Raw genomic sequence first — 18,896 nt, 5'->3', positions numbered from 1 at the left:
GATAAACAATTTCATTAACTGAATCTTACACAATTTTATAGCTTACACATTTAAATACTATTATTATTATTATCATTATCATTATCATTATCATTATCATTATCATTATCATTATCATTATCATTATTATTATTATTGCAATGGTAACATGACTAAGAACATTCAGTCAATGGTACTGATCTTCAAATAGTTTTAAGACTGAAAATGAACTACTTACATAACATTAGCTTGTGATTTTACATAGTCTTCTTCATCTCCGCTATGGAAACTGGCCAGTTCTGCTCCCATGTTACGACAGTGCTGTTGAGCATCTACCCAGAACAAGGTTTCCGAATTTGGCACTTCATCAACCTGGGAAGTTTAAAAGAAACAAAATGTTAATTATCATGGTTGAAAAAATCAAAAAAACTTTTCTAAGACTTCTCTATTTAAAATGTGCACGAATTATGTTGGATATTAATTTTTAAAGTTTTGAAACTGTATTGTCATCACGGTGTTAGCTAACATTCCATTCACCCATCATTTTAGACAGAAAGTTTGCTCCTGGGACGTGCAAAATTAATGCCTGTGACATATGCAAAATTCTAAAAAATAATGTTTGAATAAGTTCTGTGAACTCCAAACAAGACCAGATAAATAAATCAAGACTATAGCAATAGCTATTTGAGTTCAATCCTCAGAAGGGACAGAGGTCTGGTTTATGTTTTCAGGGTGAATGTTTGGACAGGTAGTTTTGGTGAAATTAACAGGCATTTGTCAAATCCTAGCTAAGACTCTGATTGTCATGTCAGTGCATTTTGTCGTTTTACAGGAGAAGCATTTTGGTGTTTTATTAAAAGCTACAAATATTCAAATCATGAAAATAACAGTTGATGAAAACAAAATTTGAAATTATCATATTTGCCTTAAAATCAATTAAATAAAGAAATATTAAATAATTAAGGTATCTGCATTTCATGTTTTTTTTTCCAATGAGAACAAGAAATATGTATCTGTCAGTCCTTGCTGGATGTTCTTGTAAACAGCAGAAAATGAAATAGTTTTGAAAGACAGTTGTATCTGTCACATGCAACAATCTTGTCAAAATGTTGTTATTCTTTACTCAGAAAAGGGTTTCTATCCACTTTAAGCCGAAATAACAAGGTAAAGTGAAAGCCACTGGCTAGTTTGATTGTGTAACCACATAATCTATGGTGGACTCAAGGTCTGAATAATACATTATGTTGAAATTGCTCTGTTGACCTACAAATCTGCCTGATTCCATATAAGTTTAAGTTGGGACAAGTGTACACATTACAAATATGACACATTTGGTATTGATTTTCTTGCACTTTTGGTGGAAGCTTAGTTTATGGGCACCCCCCATGGCACGGCTACTGCACCCAAACACAATATCAGTCAAAATCTTGGATACAGACCATTGTGTTGAAGGTTTGCTATGGCGGACACCAAAAGCTTACCCTAAAGCAGTTATTCCCATATCCAATCCATCCTGTTGCACAACCTTGATTGCTGGGTTGTGTTGGTGGTGGAGGCTGTGTCACTGGGGGAGCTGTGAAGCCAATTCTTCCTTTCTCACAGACATAGTTCAATTCATCATAACATGCTTTATCTTGCCACATACCAGCAACAACACCAGAAGTAGCTGCCACACAGTCACCATTGCTGTTATCTGAAAATCATATGACAAAATTACAGGGCTGCCATCATACTACCCTTCCCTTCTAGCTACAGGCCTGATAGTTTACCTGGCATTCCTTGGTCCCAGTGTGTATATGCCACAGGGCTACCATCATACTACCCTGCCCTTCTTGCTACATGCCTGTGAGTTTACCTGGCATTCCTTGGTCCCAGTGTGTGTATGTCACAGGACTACCATCATACTATCCTTCCCTTCTACCTACAGGCCTGATAGTTTACCTGGCATTCCTTGGTCCCAGTGTGTGTATGTCACAGGACTACCATCACTCCAAGTATATTCTCCAGGACTAGCCAAATCACTGAATCCAATCCAGAACATTTGACCATCCTGTAAACCTAATTGACTGGCAAGCACTGATTGCTCAAATCTGAAATTTAGAAAGAAGAAATAATTTGTGCTCTTTGTCACACCATCTCCTAAATGTAATGAGGACAATCACAAGTTAGGCCTTGTGTGGGTCCTTGCAAGTTCACTGGACTGTAATTTCTAGTGAAAGCTAAGATGACTCAAGTAACACTGATTAGATACTTCAGATTAGAGGTCATCAAGTTTTTGAAGCAAATACCACTAATACCACTGGTAAATTGGATATTATTACCGCTGCCAAGCATTTTACAGGTGGGATCTAGGGGCTACATTATGTCAGCTGAGATGTCAATATTAGGTGCATCCACAGCTCCCATGGGTTGGGGTTGACAGTGGAAAGCAGCTGTAGCCACCGATTGAAATCATGATATATTGCAGATAGATACAAGCGCCAGATCAGGCCGCATCAAAAGCAGTACAGATGTACTGTGATTTTAGTAGGCAGCTTGGAAAGGGTTGACAGAGATAAAAGAACTGTTGCATGAAGTCACATGTTCACCCTCAATCAATTTATGATTTCCAAGTACTTTTGTGCTTTCCTCTAGGTTTTTTCATTTTGCGCAGATATCCGGCCATGGCTTTTCTGGTTGATGTGTCTTCAGGCAGTCTCAGTAGATGTCCTAGCCATGATAGCCGTTGTTTTTTATTTTCTTGCTGCAGTGTGGTTCTTGGTTGTTTCCTATATATCTGCATGGATATTCTTTTAGGCCATCTGATCTTTAGTTCTCATGTCCTAGCCATGATAGCTGTTGTTTCTTTATTTTCTTGCTGCAGTGTGGTTCTTTGGCTGTTTCCTAGAGATCTGCATGGATATTCTTTCAGGCCATCTGATGTTTAGTTCTCAGTAGATGTCCTTGCCATGATAGCCGTTGTTTCTTTAGTTTCTTGCTGCAGTGTAGTTCTTTGGCTGTTTCCTACAGATCTGCATGGATATTCTTATAGGCGATTTGATGTTTAGTTGCCATCAGAACAACAATCTCCGGGATAGTGTTTTGATCATGCTCCCATCAATCAAGCATCGGTTAGTCCTAGTTACTTATAGATACATCAATTTACAGTAGTGTCTGTACATGAGGCAAGGCCATTGGAAGTTATATCTAATAGACTTTTAACTCTTCAGTAACAGGCCACTGTTAGGCCTTAAAAGAGGTATGTTACTGAATGCCAACCTTAGCATATTGCCATGGTCGGTGTGCTCCACCAACCCCATCTCACAATCAATATTATATAGGCCTAATAAAATAGCATACCAACATCTTGCCTTACCTATCAGCAATGGACATTAAGTCTCCACCTTTGACGCCACACTTGTCAATAGCCTCAGACCACTTTACTTTATCATCAGTCTCAACATAGTAACAGGAATATTGGTATGCAACCCAGCCCTACAGAGACAAAACGATAATGATATAATAGCTTCAACCGACGCGACATTGCTTTATCGTCACTCTCAACATAGTAACACGAAGAGTGGCGTAGCCAGGATTTCGGAACCGAGGGGGCACAACTTGTAAATGTACCGACGGAAAAAATGTTTGCCGACGGAAGTTGTGATTTGTTGGCCCCAAATTTTTTTTTTTTGCATGGTTTGAAAAAGTGAAGAGCAAAAAAAAAAAAAAAAAAAGATTATAGGATATAAAGGATTATCATAAAAACATAACAATTTTATGTAAAATTCAATTTCATTCAAACTTTTTCATCATTTTTTTACAATTCTCCCCTTTTTTCTGTTACCCTGGGTAAAAATTGTTAACCCAATTTGTTTTTCACCAACGCCTTCCGTCTACCGACGTCCTTACATGAACCGACGGCCAATACGAGCGGGGGGCACCAGCCTCCCTGCCCCCATTGGCTACGCCACTGATTACACGAATATGATTATGGAACCCAGCCCTACCATGCATACAGAAACAAAACGATGATATAATAACATCAATCCAGCCCTACAGAAACAAAACAATAATGGTATAATAGGATCAACCCACATAGTTTTATCATCACCCTCAACATAGTAACAGGAATATTGGTATGGAACCCAGCCCTACAGAAATAAACAATAATGATATAATAGTATCAATCCACATTTCTTTATCATCACTCTCAACATAGTAACAGGAATATAGGTATGGAACCCAGCTCTACAGAAACAAGACAATAATGATATAATAGCATCAGACCACTTTGCTTTATCATCACCCTCAACATACTAACAGGAATATTGGTATAGAATCTAGCCCTACAGAAACAAGACAATAATGATATAATAGCTACAACCCACATTGCTTTATCATCACCCACAATAATGGTAATACTCCTGATTTCAGAAAAATAAGTATTAATGTTTGAGATCAAAACAATATTATCCTGTTTTGCCCAATAAAACAAAAACAGCTTACCAGACTACATCCAGATGGCGTGACTGGGAATTGAGTTGGTGGTAGGTCTTTCTTCATAATCTTACACACAGATGGAACACGATCTGAGCAATCCTGGTCATTCCAAGCTCCCTGCGACAAAGATAATTGAAGATCATTGAACATGTTGAGTTTATTGTCAGAACAAGAATTTTAAGCACATGGCTACTCTTAGCAGATTAAGTCATACATTTTCATACTTTTAAATCTAATCTGAAAACCTATTTGTTTCCAAACTAAGTTTTTTATTTTTTATTTTTAATTAAGTTGTACATTTTACTGTAGCCTAAGATGTAGTGTAAGTTGTACTTTTAAGATCATTGTAAAGCGCTTTGTTCATTCTTATGCTAAGGCGCTATATAAATTCCGTTTATTGTATTGTATTGTACATTCATTTACATTGGACTTTTTTTAATTTGATGGTATACCTAAACATTGCCACATGTACTCTAGCCTTAGAACATGGGGTCATGATATTTACATTACAGACTATAAAAGAGCACGTAGTGCGATGGACTGAAGACTTGACAAATCGATCTGAGGAAAGTGAAGTCATACTTTTGAACATAAGTCATGATATTACGACGCTGTTCTACTTAGTCTATATTGTACCAGTACTGTACTATGATGACACTCCAACTCCACCGCTCGGTCTAGTGCTTCACGCTCGCCGCCGCTTGGAGGCAAGAGCCCTCCATACTCGCAATCTGGACATCGCGATCAAAGGGAACCAGTTCTAGCTACATTACACTGCAGTATTGTTTTCCTGCAGTTAATTTTTTATGAGGTCCGCCGTTGTCAAATTACATCATTTTCAACGTTAGTCTTTACAGTAATCACTACTAATATGTACATAGGCTCCTCTTTTTTGGCAGTATCATTTTTCTGCTTCAAAAAGTAAGAATAGCCCTTTGTAATTGCCATCTAATTACACAGTTTGCTGGTATAGAAGTTGCAAGGGCCTGATTATGTCATGTATGTTAAATTTGGCTAAAATCTGCAAAATCACAGGAAATTATGCTGATTCTATACTAAAATGTTGACAAATTTGGATTAATCATGGTAATTGTGCTAATTTTGTAGTAAATCACTCAAATACGGCTATATCCATGAAAACCCTGAAAGTTTGATTTCCTGTTCCTCCCCAGGGACCACAAAGAATTAAATTTGCATTCTTCTTCCACAAAATGTTAGTTTTAGATATATCCCTCTTATCTTTGAGCTGAACAAATCAGGACTGCTCTATAATCCGAAGGTTCTTTAGTCCGAAGGTTCGCTAGTCCGAACATATGTTCATAGCATTCGCTAGTCCGAATTTTAAAAGAGGTTCTCTAGTCCGAAAACAAATTAAAAAGAGGTTCTTTATTCCGACGGTTCTTTATTTCGAAGGTTCTATAGTCCGAATTTTAAAAAAGTTCCCTAATCCGAATATTAAAAGAGGTTCATTAATCCGAATTTTAAAAACGGTTCTCTAGTCCGAATATGAAAATATGCTCTATAGTCCGAATTTAAAAAAGGGTTCTATAGTCCGAAATTGCAAAAGGGTTCTATAGTCCGAAACGGATACCGTTTTCTTTAGTCCGAATCAGTAAAAAGGCTCTATAGTCCGAATTGTTCATAACATTAACATTTACTGCATCTAGCTAGATAATAGCAGAGTTTATGGTAAGCGGGATAACGCTACTTTTAGCCCCCCCCCCCCGTCATCAAAATCAAATCCTGAGTACTTACTGTACTTAACTTACTGTAAACAAAGATCCTAAAAATACGATCAAATGTTGACATATTTTTACACCATCAGAAACGAAAAGAAAAATAATGAATGGAACGAAAATATAAAGAAACCTGAAAAAGTACGAAAAAAACACACACAAAAAAAACAGAAAAAAGAAGGAAAGACACAATGAAAGAAAATAAACGAAAGAACAAATGAAACAACTGAATAAAGACTAAAAGGAAGTCCAAATGAAAGAACAATGAATACAAAGATAATGAACAAAATAATGAACATTACATAAAGAACAAGAAGAAGAAAGAAAGAATGTAATAAAGATAGACCGAAAGAAATTTGAATATAGAACAAACAAAAATGAGAAAGGGATTTTAAGAAAGAGCTATAAAAGCCAGCCAGGATATTTTACACCCCCCCCCCCCAATCGCAAGATAAAACCATACTTTGACTATTCTGTAAACTAATTTGTTTAAATGACTACATTAATGCCGCAGCATTTACATGCATCGAATACATCGTAGGTTATTTAGTATCTTACAGTATATAATATTATAATAGAATGAACAAAAGAAAATACCACCAGAATGAAGATAAACGTCAATGTATGCTACGTAAAATATCCAGAAAAAGCAACCATGTTGAACTTTAGCGGATTTGTATTTAACAATTGATGATTTGACACTGAAACAAATGATTAAAATAAAATTCGGACTATAGAACCTGTTTACCAATTCGGACTAAAGAACACGGTATCCGTTTCGGACTATAGAACCCTTTTGCAATTTCGGACTATAGAACCTTTTTTTTAAATTCGGACTATAGAGCCTGTTTCCATATTCGGATTATAGAACCCTTTTTTAAATTCGGACTATAGAGCCTATTTTCATATTCGGGCTAAAGAACCGTTTTAATAGAACCTTCGAAATAAAGAACCATCGGAATAAAGAACCGTCGGATTAAAGAACCTTCGGACTAAAGAACCGTCGGAATAAAGAACCGTCGGACTATAGAGCTTCCATCGAACAAATAAGGTAAAACAAGGAAAATGTACATACTGTGTTTTGAACAACACATATGCATGCGACTAATATTTAGATTGTGGGAATAACGTTTTATTTTAAATGTTGGATTGTGTCACAAATACAGCACCTAAATGCTTGCTTTTTGCAGGATATGTTCAGTGGCGTAGCTGTCGGGGGGCGGGGGCAATTGCCCCCTGGCAAAATTGCCTGTTTGGGCCTCCGCCCCTAGCGGTATTTGGGCCCCCGCCCCTAGCGCAAGGAAAAAAAGGAAAAAGGAGAGAGAGAGAGAGAGAGAGAGAAAAAAAAAGGGAGGAGAGAGGGAGAGGAGGGGAAAAATGGTACTATATATATCAAAATGTGTTGCTTTTAGGGCGCTAGCGCCTATAATCATTTGGTCTTCACTTTTTCAAACCACCGGAAAAAAAATTGGGTCAACCTTTTCGGGCTGTTGAGGAAGGGGCGGCAAGATTTTTGTTTGGTGGATTTGGGCCCCCGCCCCATACAGGCTTGCCCCCCCCCCCCCTGGAAAAATCCCAGCTACGCCACTGGATATGTTGGTTATGTTGGTTTATTAAAGTACATTACAACCGTCAGAATGTTTTACAAATATTGAGTGCAAATGTTACAATATGGCTTTAATATTTAAAAAGTTATAAAAATGTGTAGTTATGTTTACTTACATTACCATACATTTCCACACAATCTTCACCTTTGTCGCCATAGTTATTTGGTTCACCAGTATTCCACCATGTAAAGTCTACTTCACTGCCATCCGTCCAATCAAAGGAGCTTTGAAGAGTCAGGTCATTTAGACCAGTCCAAATTGGGCTTGATACACCAGCTAATAATAAGTGAATTAAATCATTTGATTGTGTAACTATAGGAACCAATAAAATTTCAAATTGTGTATTTGTTATATTCTGTATTGTTTTAAAGTTAGTGTTTAAGTGAATCATTTTCTACTTTGAATGCACACCTTCATTCAAACAGACAAACAAGCAAAAAGAGGACATTTTTTCAAAAATAAATTTTACAAAAGTGAAAACAAAATATGGCATTTAAAGAAAACTGTCTCACTAATGCTTTATTTCCATGTCCTGATACTTGTTAGGAATCGCATGAAAAATGGCAAGAAAAAGAGACTACGGTTTAGCTGTCGCACGCATGGGTCCAGGTACCAAAAGGTTGTCCCCCATCATCATTACATATTACATCACCATCAGTCAGATGCCTCATACTGCAGTTACTGTCCGTTTTCCTATACACAATACACAGTGCTCTTTCCCATTGACGCGTGACCTTTACAAATAGCCCTACGTTAACAGTATAGGGATATGACTAGTTAACGTCGCTGTGTGAAAAATAACCGGCCAATATTAAAAGTACTCTTCTAAAGTTCTAGAAAATATAGTTTTTAACATGTCCTAAATTTTTAGCTAATTTAGATGTTTGGAAATATTCGTACTTTGGTGTTTTAGTTAATGTTATAGGTAATAGTACATTGCCTAGTTAACGTCGCTGTGTGAAAAATAACCGGCCAATATTAAAAGTACTCTTCTAAAATTCTAGACAATATAGTTTTGTAACATGTCCTAAATTTTTAGCAAATTTAGATGTTTGGAAATACTCGTACTTTGGTGTTTTAGGAAGGATATGTAAACGACAGATAACACCAAAAATATGAAGAAATTATTTCTAAACCGTGTTAAGTCAAAAATCATTATGTTGCTCATTTTCAAGAATGCTGGTTTACAAAAAGCACGACATTGTCTGATTTCGTGAACAAAGCCACACATAACATTGTTTCCTTTCGTTTCCTTTATAATCGGTTACCCAACTGAAGCTATGAATAGCAGCTTTATTGCGATATCGCACATGAAAACAGTCACTTGTGCACAACCAGAGAAGATCCGATTTAATCAGTTGAGCTGTTTCAATGAGTGTTATCTTGGTTTAATAGCTTTTAATGGGGTTAAGTCCTGCAAAGGTCGAGATGAATTCTACTGTAGACATGACTGCATCATGTGTAGAAGTCCAGTGTTTCCAGGCGTAATGTAGCATAGTGAGTAGCAATTTAATTTCATATATTTACAAATTTCTATTTGCTCTTACATACTGCAGTTACTTACTGTCCGTTTTCCTATACACAATACACAGTGCTCTTTCCCATTGACGCGTGACCTCTACAAATAGCCTACGTTAAAAGTATGGGGATATGCCTAGTTAACGTCGCTGTGTGAAAAATAACCGGCCAATATTAAAAGTACTCTTCTAAAGTTCTAGAAAATATAGTTTTGTAACATGTCCTAAATTTTTAGCTAATTTAGATGTTTGGAAATATGCGTACTTTGGTGTTTTAGTTAATGTTATAGGTAATAGTACATTGCCTAGTTAACGTCGCTGTGTGAAAAATAACCGGCCAATATTAAAAGTAGGCCTACTCTTCTAAAATTCTAGACAATATAGTTTTGTAACATGTCCTAAATTTTTAGCTAATTTAGATGTTTGGAAATATGCGTACTTTGGTGTTTTAGGAAGGATATGTAAACGACAGATAACACCAAAAAATATGAAGAAATTATTTCCAAACCGTGTTAAGTCTGCAAACCACCATGTTTCTCATTTTCAAGAACGCTGGTTAACAATAAGCACGTATTGTCTCATTTCGTAAACAAAGACACACACAATTGTTCTCTAGCGCTCGCTTTATAATCGTTCACCCAACTGAAAGGATAATCCCAGCTCATTGCTCCATTGTACGTGTAAAGCAGACACATATGTTGTGTGTATTTAACCAGAGAAGATATGATTTAATCAGTTGAGCTGTTTTCAATGAGTGTTATCTTGGTTTAATAGCTTTTAATGGGGTTTAAGTCCTGCAAAGGTCGAGTTGAATTCTACTGTAGACATGACTGCATCATGATGAATAATCTACACTAAGAAATCTCATGACGGGTTACGCTAAGAATTATTGGAAGAAATAATAGCTGTTATATCTCACCTGATTTCACAGTATTGAGAACAAAATCATTCTCCCCTTTGTTGTGGATAGACACTAGATCCCCTCCAAGTGTACGACATCTCGTCCTAGCCTCTTCCATGGATTGAAGTACATTTTGAACCTGATAACAATAACTGCCGTAGCCAGCCCAGCCTTCATCACATCGATAGCTGGGTGGGAGAGTGGGAGGGTCAGGGTCTGGGCCAACATCTAGCACTATGAGTGAAGAATGAGAGATAAATATTAACTGATATTCAGGTCTGATATATTCTGTACAGACCTGGTCACCTCTATAGCTGGGTGGAAGAGTAACATGGATGGGGTGTGTTCCAACACATTGCACTACATGTATATAGATTGAGAATATTAGTGCACCTTGCACTACACACAAATATTGAGTTTTCAATATACAACCGGTAGGTTAGATGGAGTCTGTAAGGAAATGGACATGCAGCCATTATTAGCATTATGTGCAAAAACCAATACCAGCAGCTTTCTGGCCCATAAAAATGTCTTTGTATTATCTAGTTACACAGCAAAACTAAATGAAGAACCCCCGAAATAGCTCAATGTTAGTAAGATAATGAATACTTACTTTTTTCGTAGTAATCAAAATTTATGTCAGTGATCAATTCTCCACTAAGCTGTCCTGTTGTATCACTCAGATCACATTCTCTTGTTGGCTTGTTATAGTCAAATGACAGGCAATCGAAAGAGGTCTCTTCTACGCAAGCTCTAGCGCATTCATCTGGGTAGACGCCTCGTAGACGGAAATTATCATTGCCAGGCAGATACAGGTTGGGTGATACAGTGAAATGAGATGTGATGTAACCTGAATATAAATCAAAATATGGAACACTGGGAGTTAATCAAGTATCAAGTTTCAACAGTTTCACCATCAAAACTTATCTTGACAGGAAAAGTGCCCCATCCAAGAGATATAGAATCCACGCAACAAAATCAAACACAAGCATAATCAATGGATGCACTTTGGAATATTTATGCGCCATGAGCAAGGATTTTTCTGTTGGTACATTTATGCGCCGTGAGCAAAGGAAGGATAAAAGATAGAGGAAATCATTAGCTGAATCAGAATTGTAGCCAAAAGTATACAAAAAAGTCCCAACATTTAAGAATTTGCGAGCGTGGCGAGCCAAAAAAAATGGATTTTAAACCTTTTTTTGGGTCAAAAAAAGGTCAAAATTTGGGGAAGAAAGTCCACTTTTCACAAAATATCTGCAAAATTGACATTTTAGGGCATCACGCCAATCTAAAAGAACTGATTGACTAACCTGTCTTTTTACATATATATCCCATCTTTTCATCGCAACTATCATCATTCCATTTTCCATTAGATGCAAAAACTTCTGTACAGTGCTCATTACCATCATAGTTATTCGGTTCACCTGTAAAGAGAATACCACTAAATAAAAAAATACACTTGATTTATATACTGAACAGTTTCATCTGTAGGATTGGTTTGGTTATCAAAGGTTTAATTATGTAAACATCATCACACCCTGGGAATGAGGCTACAGCCGGTTTCTGCGGGAGAAGCAGTCAGGAATAATAGACAAAGGGATAGGCATCCTAGTCTGCTGCCCTCTTTCGAAATATGTATCCTAGGTCTCACAATAGGCGGATTAGCGGCCATTTTGTCTTCGACATCACGTGTCCTTGTATTTTAGTACACAAATATATAAGTTAACAGGTTTACTATTTTAAAATTATATTTTGAGTATACAATATATTCTGTGAGTAAATAGATCAAATGACGATGATTGCTTAGGTATTATATGCTTGATATAATTAAACTGTTTGACCAGCTAGTATTCTCCTCCGCCGTCAGTGTGATTCCAGTCACTCCACGTACCGTGTTGCGAAGGTGGAGGAGTCTAAAGCTGTATTGACGAACACGCATGCGTTAAAAATATGTAGCCTAGGTCGAACAATAGCGTGACGTAGTTTCCGGCATTGTTCCTATGCACTTTCACCCTCCTGAAGCAGTGAACCAAGTCACTTTTGAGAAAGCCATCATACAAGATGGCGAAAGCTAAAGACGTGAGTAGTTTACTGGATTTGTTTACATAATATTATTAAACCTTTGATTTATATGGATTTCAGATCGAGAGAATCAAAGATTGGAAAAGCGGTTGCAATTTTAAGGATATGATAATCCATAATTTTATAGATCTAATCAAGAATTACTGCATGCTGGTAAATCCCATGCACCTCTAGATCTGACATGTCTGATACTGGCATTATTAGCATGAAAGTTCATCTGTGTTGGTAGACATCATAATTTATGATTCTAAACTTTTGATCCAAACACGAGATTAGACATATCTCAAATTTTCGGTCATAACTTCGACCTTCATCAGAGTCAACCAACCTTCACTTAACCGTGACGGGGGCCTATACCAGCTACCAAGAGTCTACGACCAAGTGTTGGGGTCAAGTGTCCAAAAGGTCATTGATCCCAAACTTGGGTTGCCAGTCTCCCGATGAAGGTCGAAGTTACGACCGAAAATTTGAGGTATGGCTAATCTTGTGTTGAGATCAAAAGTTTAAAATCATATATTATGATACTGGCATTGTTTCATTTGGAGGCAGATGTGGATGTACACATGTAACAAGGTATCAATGGAGTGGATTTTCAACAGAGTGCATCCGTATCTGCTTCATGAATTAATATTGTAAGATATATGTGTGTATGGTGGGTGGGGGCTCTTATTGGAAAGAGTGGTATGTGGTAGTGTGGCAGATTTGGGGTGCATTTTCAAGCTGTTTGATATAACTTGATAATGTTTGATATAACTTTGGGTTGCAATATTCAGTAAACAGGTTGACAGTTGGAGTGTTTTCTTAAAAGGTCTGGAACAAGTGCATATTCTTCATTGTATTTTTGTCTTTTTCTTTGTCTCACCCTAAATTATACAAAAACATTCTGGATTCCAGATGAGATATCTGAATGGATCTCCACTGCTTCATTGCCAGCCACATTCTACAGACAAATCATCCAATCCATACCGCAGAATCACTTGTGTTCCCCCTCCCTCCCATGCAAGCATATACATACCTGGATTCCAGTTAAGATATCTGAATGGACCTCCGTCACTCCATTGCCAGCCACCTTCTACAGACAAATCATTAGCTCCAATCCACATAGTGGCCTCATTCATGTACTTCAGTCGTGCTGCAAAGATACAAGACATGGTACAGGCTATTTGCAACAGGTAGGCCCTATAGCTAATTATAATGTTATTTCTCTGTCGAACTTAAATAAATTTGTGGCAATAGCGAGCGTTTACAAAGGGCTGCATGTGCACACCAGGGGCATTGCCGGTGCCTTCCTACACCCTGACTCTAAAAATGCATGATAAATGACCAAGACACTACTTGCATTCATCTTATACTTGATGTGTAATAAATATGTCGCCATATAATGGACCATTCTGACATGAATCAAATAACGATACATTTTATGCAATCAAAGAGCAAATTAAGGATGATGGCAGCATACCGTAAAACCCCGTCTACAAGCATATAGAGTGCTTCTGATGAAAGCTACATTAATACAGGCGCCATTATGGAGTTTGAGCAAATAAATTACGGATCCAAGCATACACAAACAAGTATTATTTTAAGACCAATCTATTGTATTGGTATATTCACGCTTGCTTCGAATTAATGTCGCTTTCATAAAAAACTTGCTTGTAGACGGGGTTTTACGGTATTCATCTGACTTATCAAAGATTCACACATCCGTATGCTTATTAGACAGACAGAAGAGCTAGTCGACATGCAGACAACATTTTGAGACACTTGTTAATAACTTATTTGACATACTTACACATAACACCTGACCCTATTCATTCTTAATGATGGTACTAGTTGATAGTTTAGGAAAGTCAAAGCTTGACACCAAAGGCAGTCACATAATGTATGTGTAGGATTACAGAAATTGGATCTATAGTAGCTTTTCAGACTGTGAAATAGTATTTGATTAAAATGTGATTTTTGGTTGTTAAGATGTGTTGGTTAAAGGGAATACAGATTTGGTACGTCGGAAACGGGCTGAAAAGAAAGGCTATTTTTGATCCAAAAGGTTGCCAATATCTATGCGGAAATCATTACAGATTTATTTCTGAAAATCATTAAACATGTTAATTTGCTTAATTTTTGTTCAAATAATTTAATCAATACAATACTTACAGATAGTACAGTTTTACTGGATATCATGTCTTTTGCACAACAACATGCATGTTCAGAATAGCCTTCGCAATGAACCTTTTCCTTAGGTTGTTGATTTTGATCGGGTGAGCACTTGTTGGTGTAAGTCATATTAACTAGTTAATGAGTTAAAATCAAATAAGTCTTATGCATAGGTTTTGTATTCACAAACTGTTCATCTTATTTCCATGTCAAGATGCATCCATTGCTTAAAGTAGGACGTAATTACGCATTACCCTAGAAACGTGGTCTAGTCGAAATCTGCCAAATGTCATTTGTATGTTCGTTGAACCCTTTGATGTTTTCTTCTCATCTAAAACATGTTTTATTTTATTTTGAAGTCTCAACGCATGTCAAGGAGCTCAAGTAAGACCAAAATATGTATCCTGAGTAAGCCAGTTGGACAGCCACATCTTGAAAACATTTTTATGGACATTATCTAAAGCTACATATGATGCTTACTAAACCTTTGGCTTCAGTTTGTAACCGTTTCCGATGTATCAAATCTGTATTTGCTTTAACCAACACATATCTAAACAACCAAAAATCACATTTTCATCAAATAACTTTTATTTTGTACCTTATATTTACGAGTGTAATCATGGGTAATTTCAATTGGCTGGCACGTAAAAAAACAGAGATGTGATGATGAAAGTAAAACTTTGAATTTTTTAATGACCCTCGTAGACAGATAAGCACCAACCATTAATATATGTCTGCTCTTCTACTCCTTGGATACTGGCCAGGTTGCCTCCATCTTTGTTACAAACTTCCTCAGCATCAGCCCAACTCAAATAGTCTGTGTCACTGAATAGATAACAATTCTGTGTTGTAGGGTCCAACTCCCATCCAAGACCACAGCGAGGGTCAAAAACAGCTGAAAAGTAGATTATTGATGATCGGTGATTTGAATGTGTTTTATGGAAGACCTACCAAGAAGACCTACATCAACCTAGGTCAGGAGTCCATTTCACAAAGACTTATAATAATTCCTAAGCTGGACTTGTATGTCTTTCTGGACGGGCTCCTAAATGTCATCAAGCAATGTGCTGATTAGTTTATACCAATTTTTCCAGAAATTGTTTCCATGTTTTATACCCAGGGGGACACTCAACTTTTATTTTGGTAGGGGTATGTTGCAGAGAGCGCCAAACTGAAAATTGATTTATCCGCCAAAATGGAGCTACTGAACTGACATTTTGATATGTTTCTAGTGAACAGAAATTGAGTCAAATTATAGGTTGCAGAGCTGTGCTTTTTTCCAACATTGGGTCAAGAGCTACATTTTGGGGAGTTGTACTTAATTGGAACTAATCAATTGGATCATCATGATCCCCAACTCGGAGTCTTTGGAACTGCCGGAGGATCTCAAAAAGGGACCCTTGACAGCCACACATTCCCATTACACCCTTGCATATCAGTATAATCATGTGATACTATTCCTGACGTCGTATGTATGTATACTTTGGTATGTTATGATGTGTAATATTGATGTGTACCCCTTCAATGGCAGGAATGTGCAAATTATATTAAGGATGATCTATAATTATAAACTATATCCATCAGCAACTTCAAATGTGAAATAAATAATAATTAGGGCTTTTACTCTACATACAGAGAAACAAGTTTCGGTGTGCTGCAGAAGAAGTTATTTACTTACGTGTTGGTTCAGGGGTAGGTGCATCAGCTGAAATAAAGAAAAAACATGTCAAATCAATTCAAGTATAAGTTATAACAATGCAAATCTACTTTGGTGATTGTGTATCAAACCTGGCAATGTATGTAATGTATGTAAGAAATGATACAAATAATACATAAGACACAATTGCATTAAAAAAATTCTGCAGGTCCCCTTCCGGAAAATACCAGCCCCTCCCATACAATCAGCCGTAAATCAGTAAAAAGCCAGTTTTATACCAATGTTTAAGAATTCCCTATGGAAAAACAAAATGACTAGTTAAACGCAAACAAAATGGGTTTAAATTTATTATGTATTCGTGCTTATGTATACGAAGGTATTGGTGCTAACTAGACCTATTTTGCGAAGGTGTATTGTCATCCATGTCAAACATGGAAAATATTGACCAACTCAATACCATCCCCCTTACAATAATCTAAATCACACCGTTTTGATATTTTATGTTTATAAACTAAAGTACATCTACGTCATGCGATTGAACTTTGAACTAGCTTGAATATCTCTCTTTATATCCTTCATTAATAGATTCTTGTTCATTGATTTGTTAAAAGTGTGTCACGTGATCAAAAATAAACACACTATTCTGGAACGAAGTGGACAAAAGTACGATTTACGTCCGTAAATAGTACCTCCAAGCCGTAAATAGTACTTCTGGATATTTACTATTTACGGATAGCAGCCCAGCAAACACAAAAACGTTTTAAAAACGTTTTAAGTAAGTTATCTTTTGGCTTTTGGTTTAGATAAAAACGTTTTAATAACATTAAAATGTCGGGTTATATAAAGGTCATGATAACGTTTTAAAACGTTTTGTATGAAAACACACTACAACAATATTTAAATGTTTTCAAAAAATGTTATAGTAAACTATTTTTGCAAACATTTTTGCTAAATATTGTGTCAATACTTAAATAACATTATGTTAAAATGTTTGAACCCAGCAAACACAGAAATGTTCTTAAAATGTTTTTTCAAAACCTTTTAATAACATTTAAATGTCGGGTTATATAAAGGTCATGAAAACGTTTTTAAAACGTTATTGAAAATATTTTGGGCAAACATTTTTCGCAAAATATTTTTTCAACCCAAAATAACATTCTGTTTAGAATGTTTTGTATCAAGGTTTCAAGAATCTTTTTGGAATGTTATTAAAACGTTTTTATACCCTTTATATAACCCGACATTTAAACGTTTTCTGTAAAACATTTTTGTTTGCTGAGCAGTTTGCTTATCAAAAATGTTTTTTAAGGTTATGAAAACGTTTTATACTCTTAATATACCCTTTATATAACCCGACATTTAGACGTTTTCTGACAACCTTTTACAACCTTTTGCGAATGATGTCGAAAACGTTTTGTGTTTGCTGGGAGCATACCCACACGTCGCAGTCCATAAAGCATAAAATAACATTGAACGTCGACATTGACTATGAGAATATTTTGTCACTGCCGTAAAGCGACAACACATACATGGCGAAATTATCAAGCTTGAGTGGCTGCTACTGCCGAAGAAGATTCACGATTTCAGCTGTTTAATTTGAACTTTCTTACCAGTTCTAGCGCAGGAATATTTACTGAATTCAGACCAACACAGTCAGATTATGAGCGACACTGACATGGTAAGCTTAAAAACAAATACTGACAGTGCGAGAAAAGTCTCGGACCGCCTAAGCTAAGGCCATGCATGCATGAAGGCAGCCGGCCTAGTACCGTGCGTGCATACGGAGGCCTATCCCGATGCAAGATGCATGATGGCCTTCGAGTTTACATGTTAATCTTTTTACATGTAAATCTATGAATGAAGGCACAGTGAAATGAAGATACAACTTGAACAAATAAACACTGACAATGAGTAAGCTTAAAAAACACTCACATTAGAGTGCGAGTCCTTGAACCGCCTAAACCGGCCTACCGTGCATATAGGCCCTACCTATAGGCCTATCTTGAAGCATGGTGGAGTTTTCATGTAATCTTTTAACCAATCAATGAACAAAAAATCTATGAATGAAGGATATAAAACAAATATATACTGCCTTCATTCGAGGTTCTGGTTAAAACTATGGTCCCTCGCTGAGATCAATAGTACTATTTTCCTGAGGGGCGCAGCCCCGAAGGAAAATAGTACTATTGATCTCACCTCGGGCCCATAGTTTTAACCAGAACCTCTCATGGCAGTATATATTTGTATAATGTCCCATAGCTAGGAGGCCGTTGGGGAGAAGTAATGATGGCTTTAAAGATTAACAATTTCCAAAGTTTTCTGTCCTCAGCTGTTCGTATGAGCTGGTCAATGTTCAGTCCAGTTCAGTCTTTGATGTTATCAATCCACGTCTTCTTTGGTCTTCCTCTCTTCCTTACCCCATCTGTACCTCCTTGCAGAATGGTGTTTGCTAGACTGTTCTTCCACCTGATTACATGGCTAATAAACACCTGGAGTTGTCTTCTTTTGACAATGGAGATCAGATGTTCGTGCTCTCCAATGAAAATTCCATCATTGCCCTTACTTGTATAATGGTAGTAATGGACCTGCAGGAGCCTTCTCACGCAGTTCATCTCAAACACGTTAATCCTCTTTTCCATCTCGGCATTTAGCGTCCAGGTTTCACACCCATACAGAAAGACGGCGCGGTTGTTTGATGTGATCATTTATTACTTTTTCTAACAAAACATTATATAATTTGCAATTCCAGATCTTGAAAGTACCAACAGCTATCATACTAATATCATG

General features: G+C 36.8%; 1 protein-coding gene across 1 annotated transcript; it reads right to left on the bottom strand.

Annotated features, from left to right (window-relative positions):
* Positions 1-213: 213 nt before the first annotated feature.
* On the bottom strand, positions 214-18,120 carry LOC140142154 (C-type mannose receptor 2-like). The gene is made up of 13 exons (XM_072164120.1): positions 18,099-18,120; positions 16,131-16,157; positions 15,174-15,347; positions 13,317-13,433; positions 11,530-11,643; positions 10,833-11,069; positions 10,238-10,453; positions 7,917-8,077; positions 4,465-4,575; positions 3,335-3,453; positions 1,921-2,069; positions 1,461-1,672; positions 214-351 (listed from the first exon to the last, which is right to left on the bottom strand). Exons 1-13 carry the CDS (start codon positions 18,118-18,120, stop codon positions 214-216), a joined length of 1,797 nt encoding a protein of 598 aa, XP_072020221.1.
* Between the last annotated feature and the right edge of the window lie 776 nt (positions 18,121-18,896).

Source organism: Amphiura filiformis, chromosome 20 (genome assembly GCF_039555335.1).
Source record: "Amphiura filiformis chromosome 20, Afil_fr2py, whole genome shotgun sequence".
Lineage (NCBI taxonomy): Eukaryota > Metazoa > Echinodermata > Ophiuroidea > Amphilepidida > Amphiuridae > Amphiura > Amphiura filiformis.
The sequence above is the reverse complement of the archived record's forward strand: the minus strand, read 5'-3'. Positions and strand labels throughout refer to the sequence as shown.

Bases quoted from the DNA above. Each gene is read 5' to 3' on its own strand.
- LOC140142154 (XM_072164120.1), bottom strand. From the start codon at position 18,120: ATGCTTCAAGATAGGCCTATAG. The intron at 4,576-7,916 runs GTAAGTAAACAT...TCTTTGTCGCAG, and splicing joins GTGTGGAAATGTATGGTAAT to GGAGCTTGGAATGACCAGGA. The intron at 2,070-3,334 runs GTAAGGCAAGAT...TCTAAATTTCAG, and splicing joins TTAATGTCCATTGCTGATAG to ATTTGAGCAATCAGTGCTTG.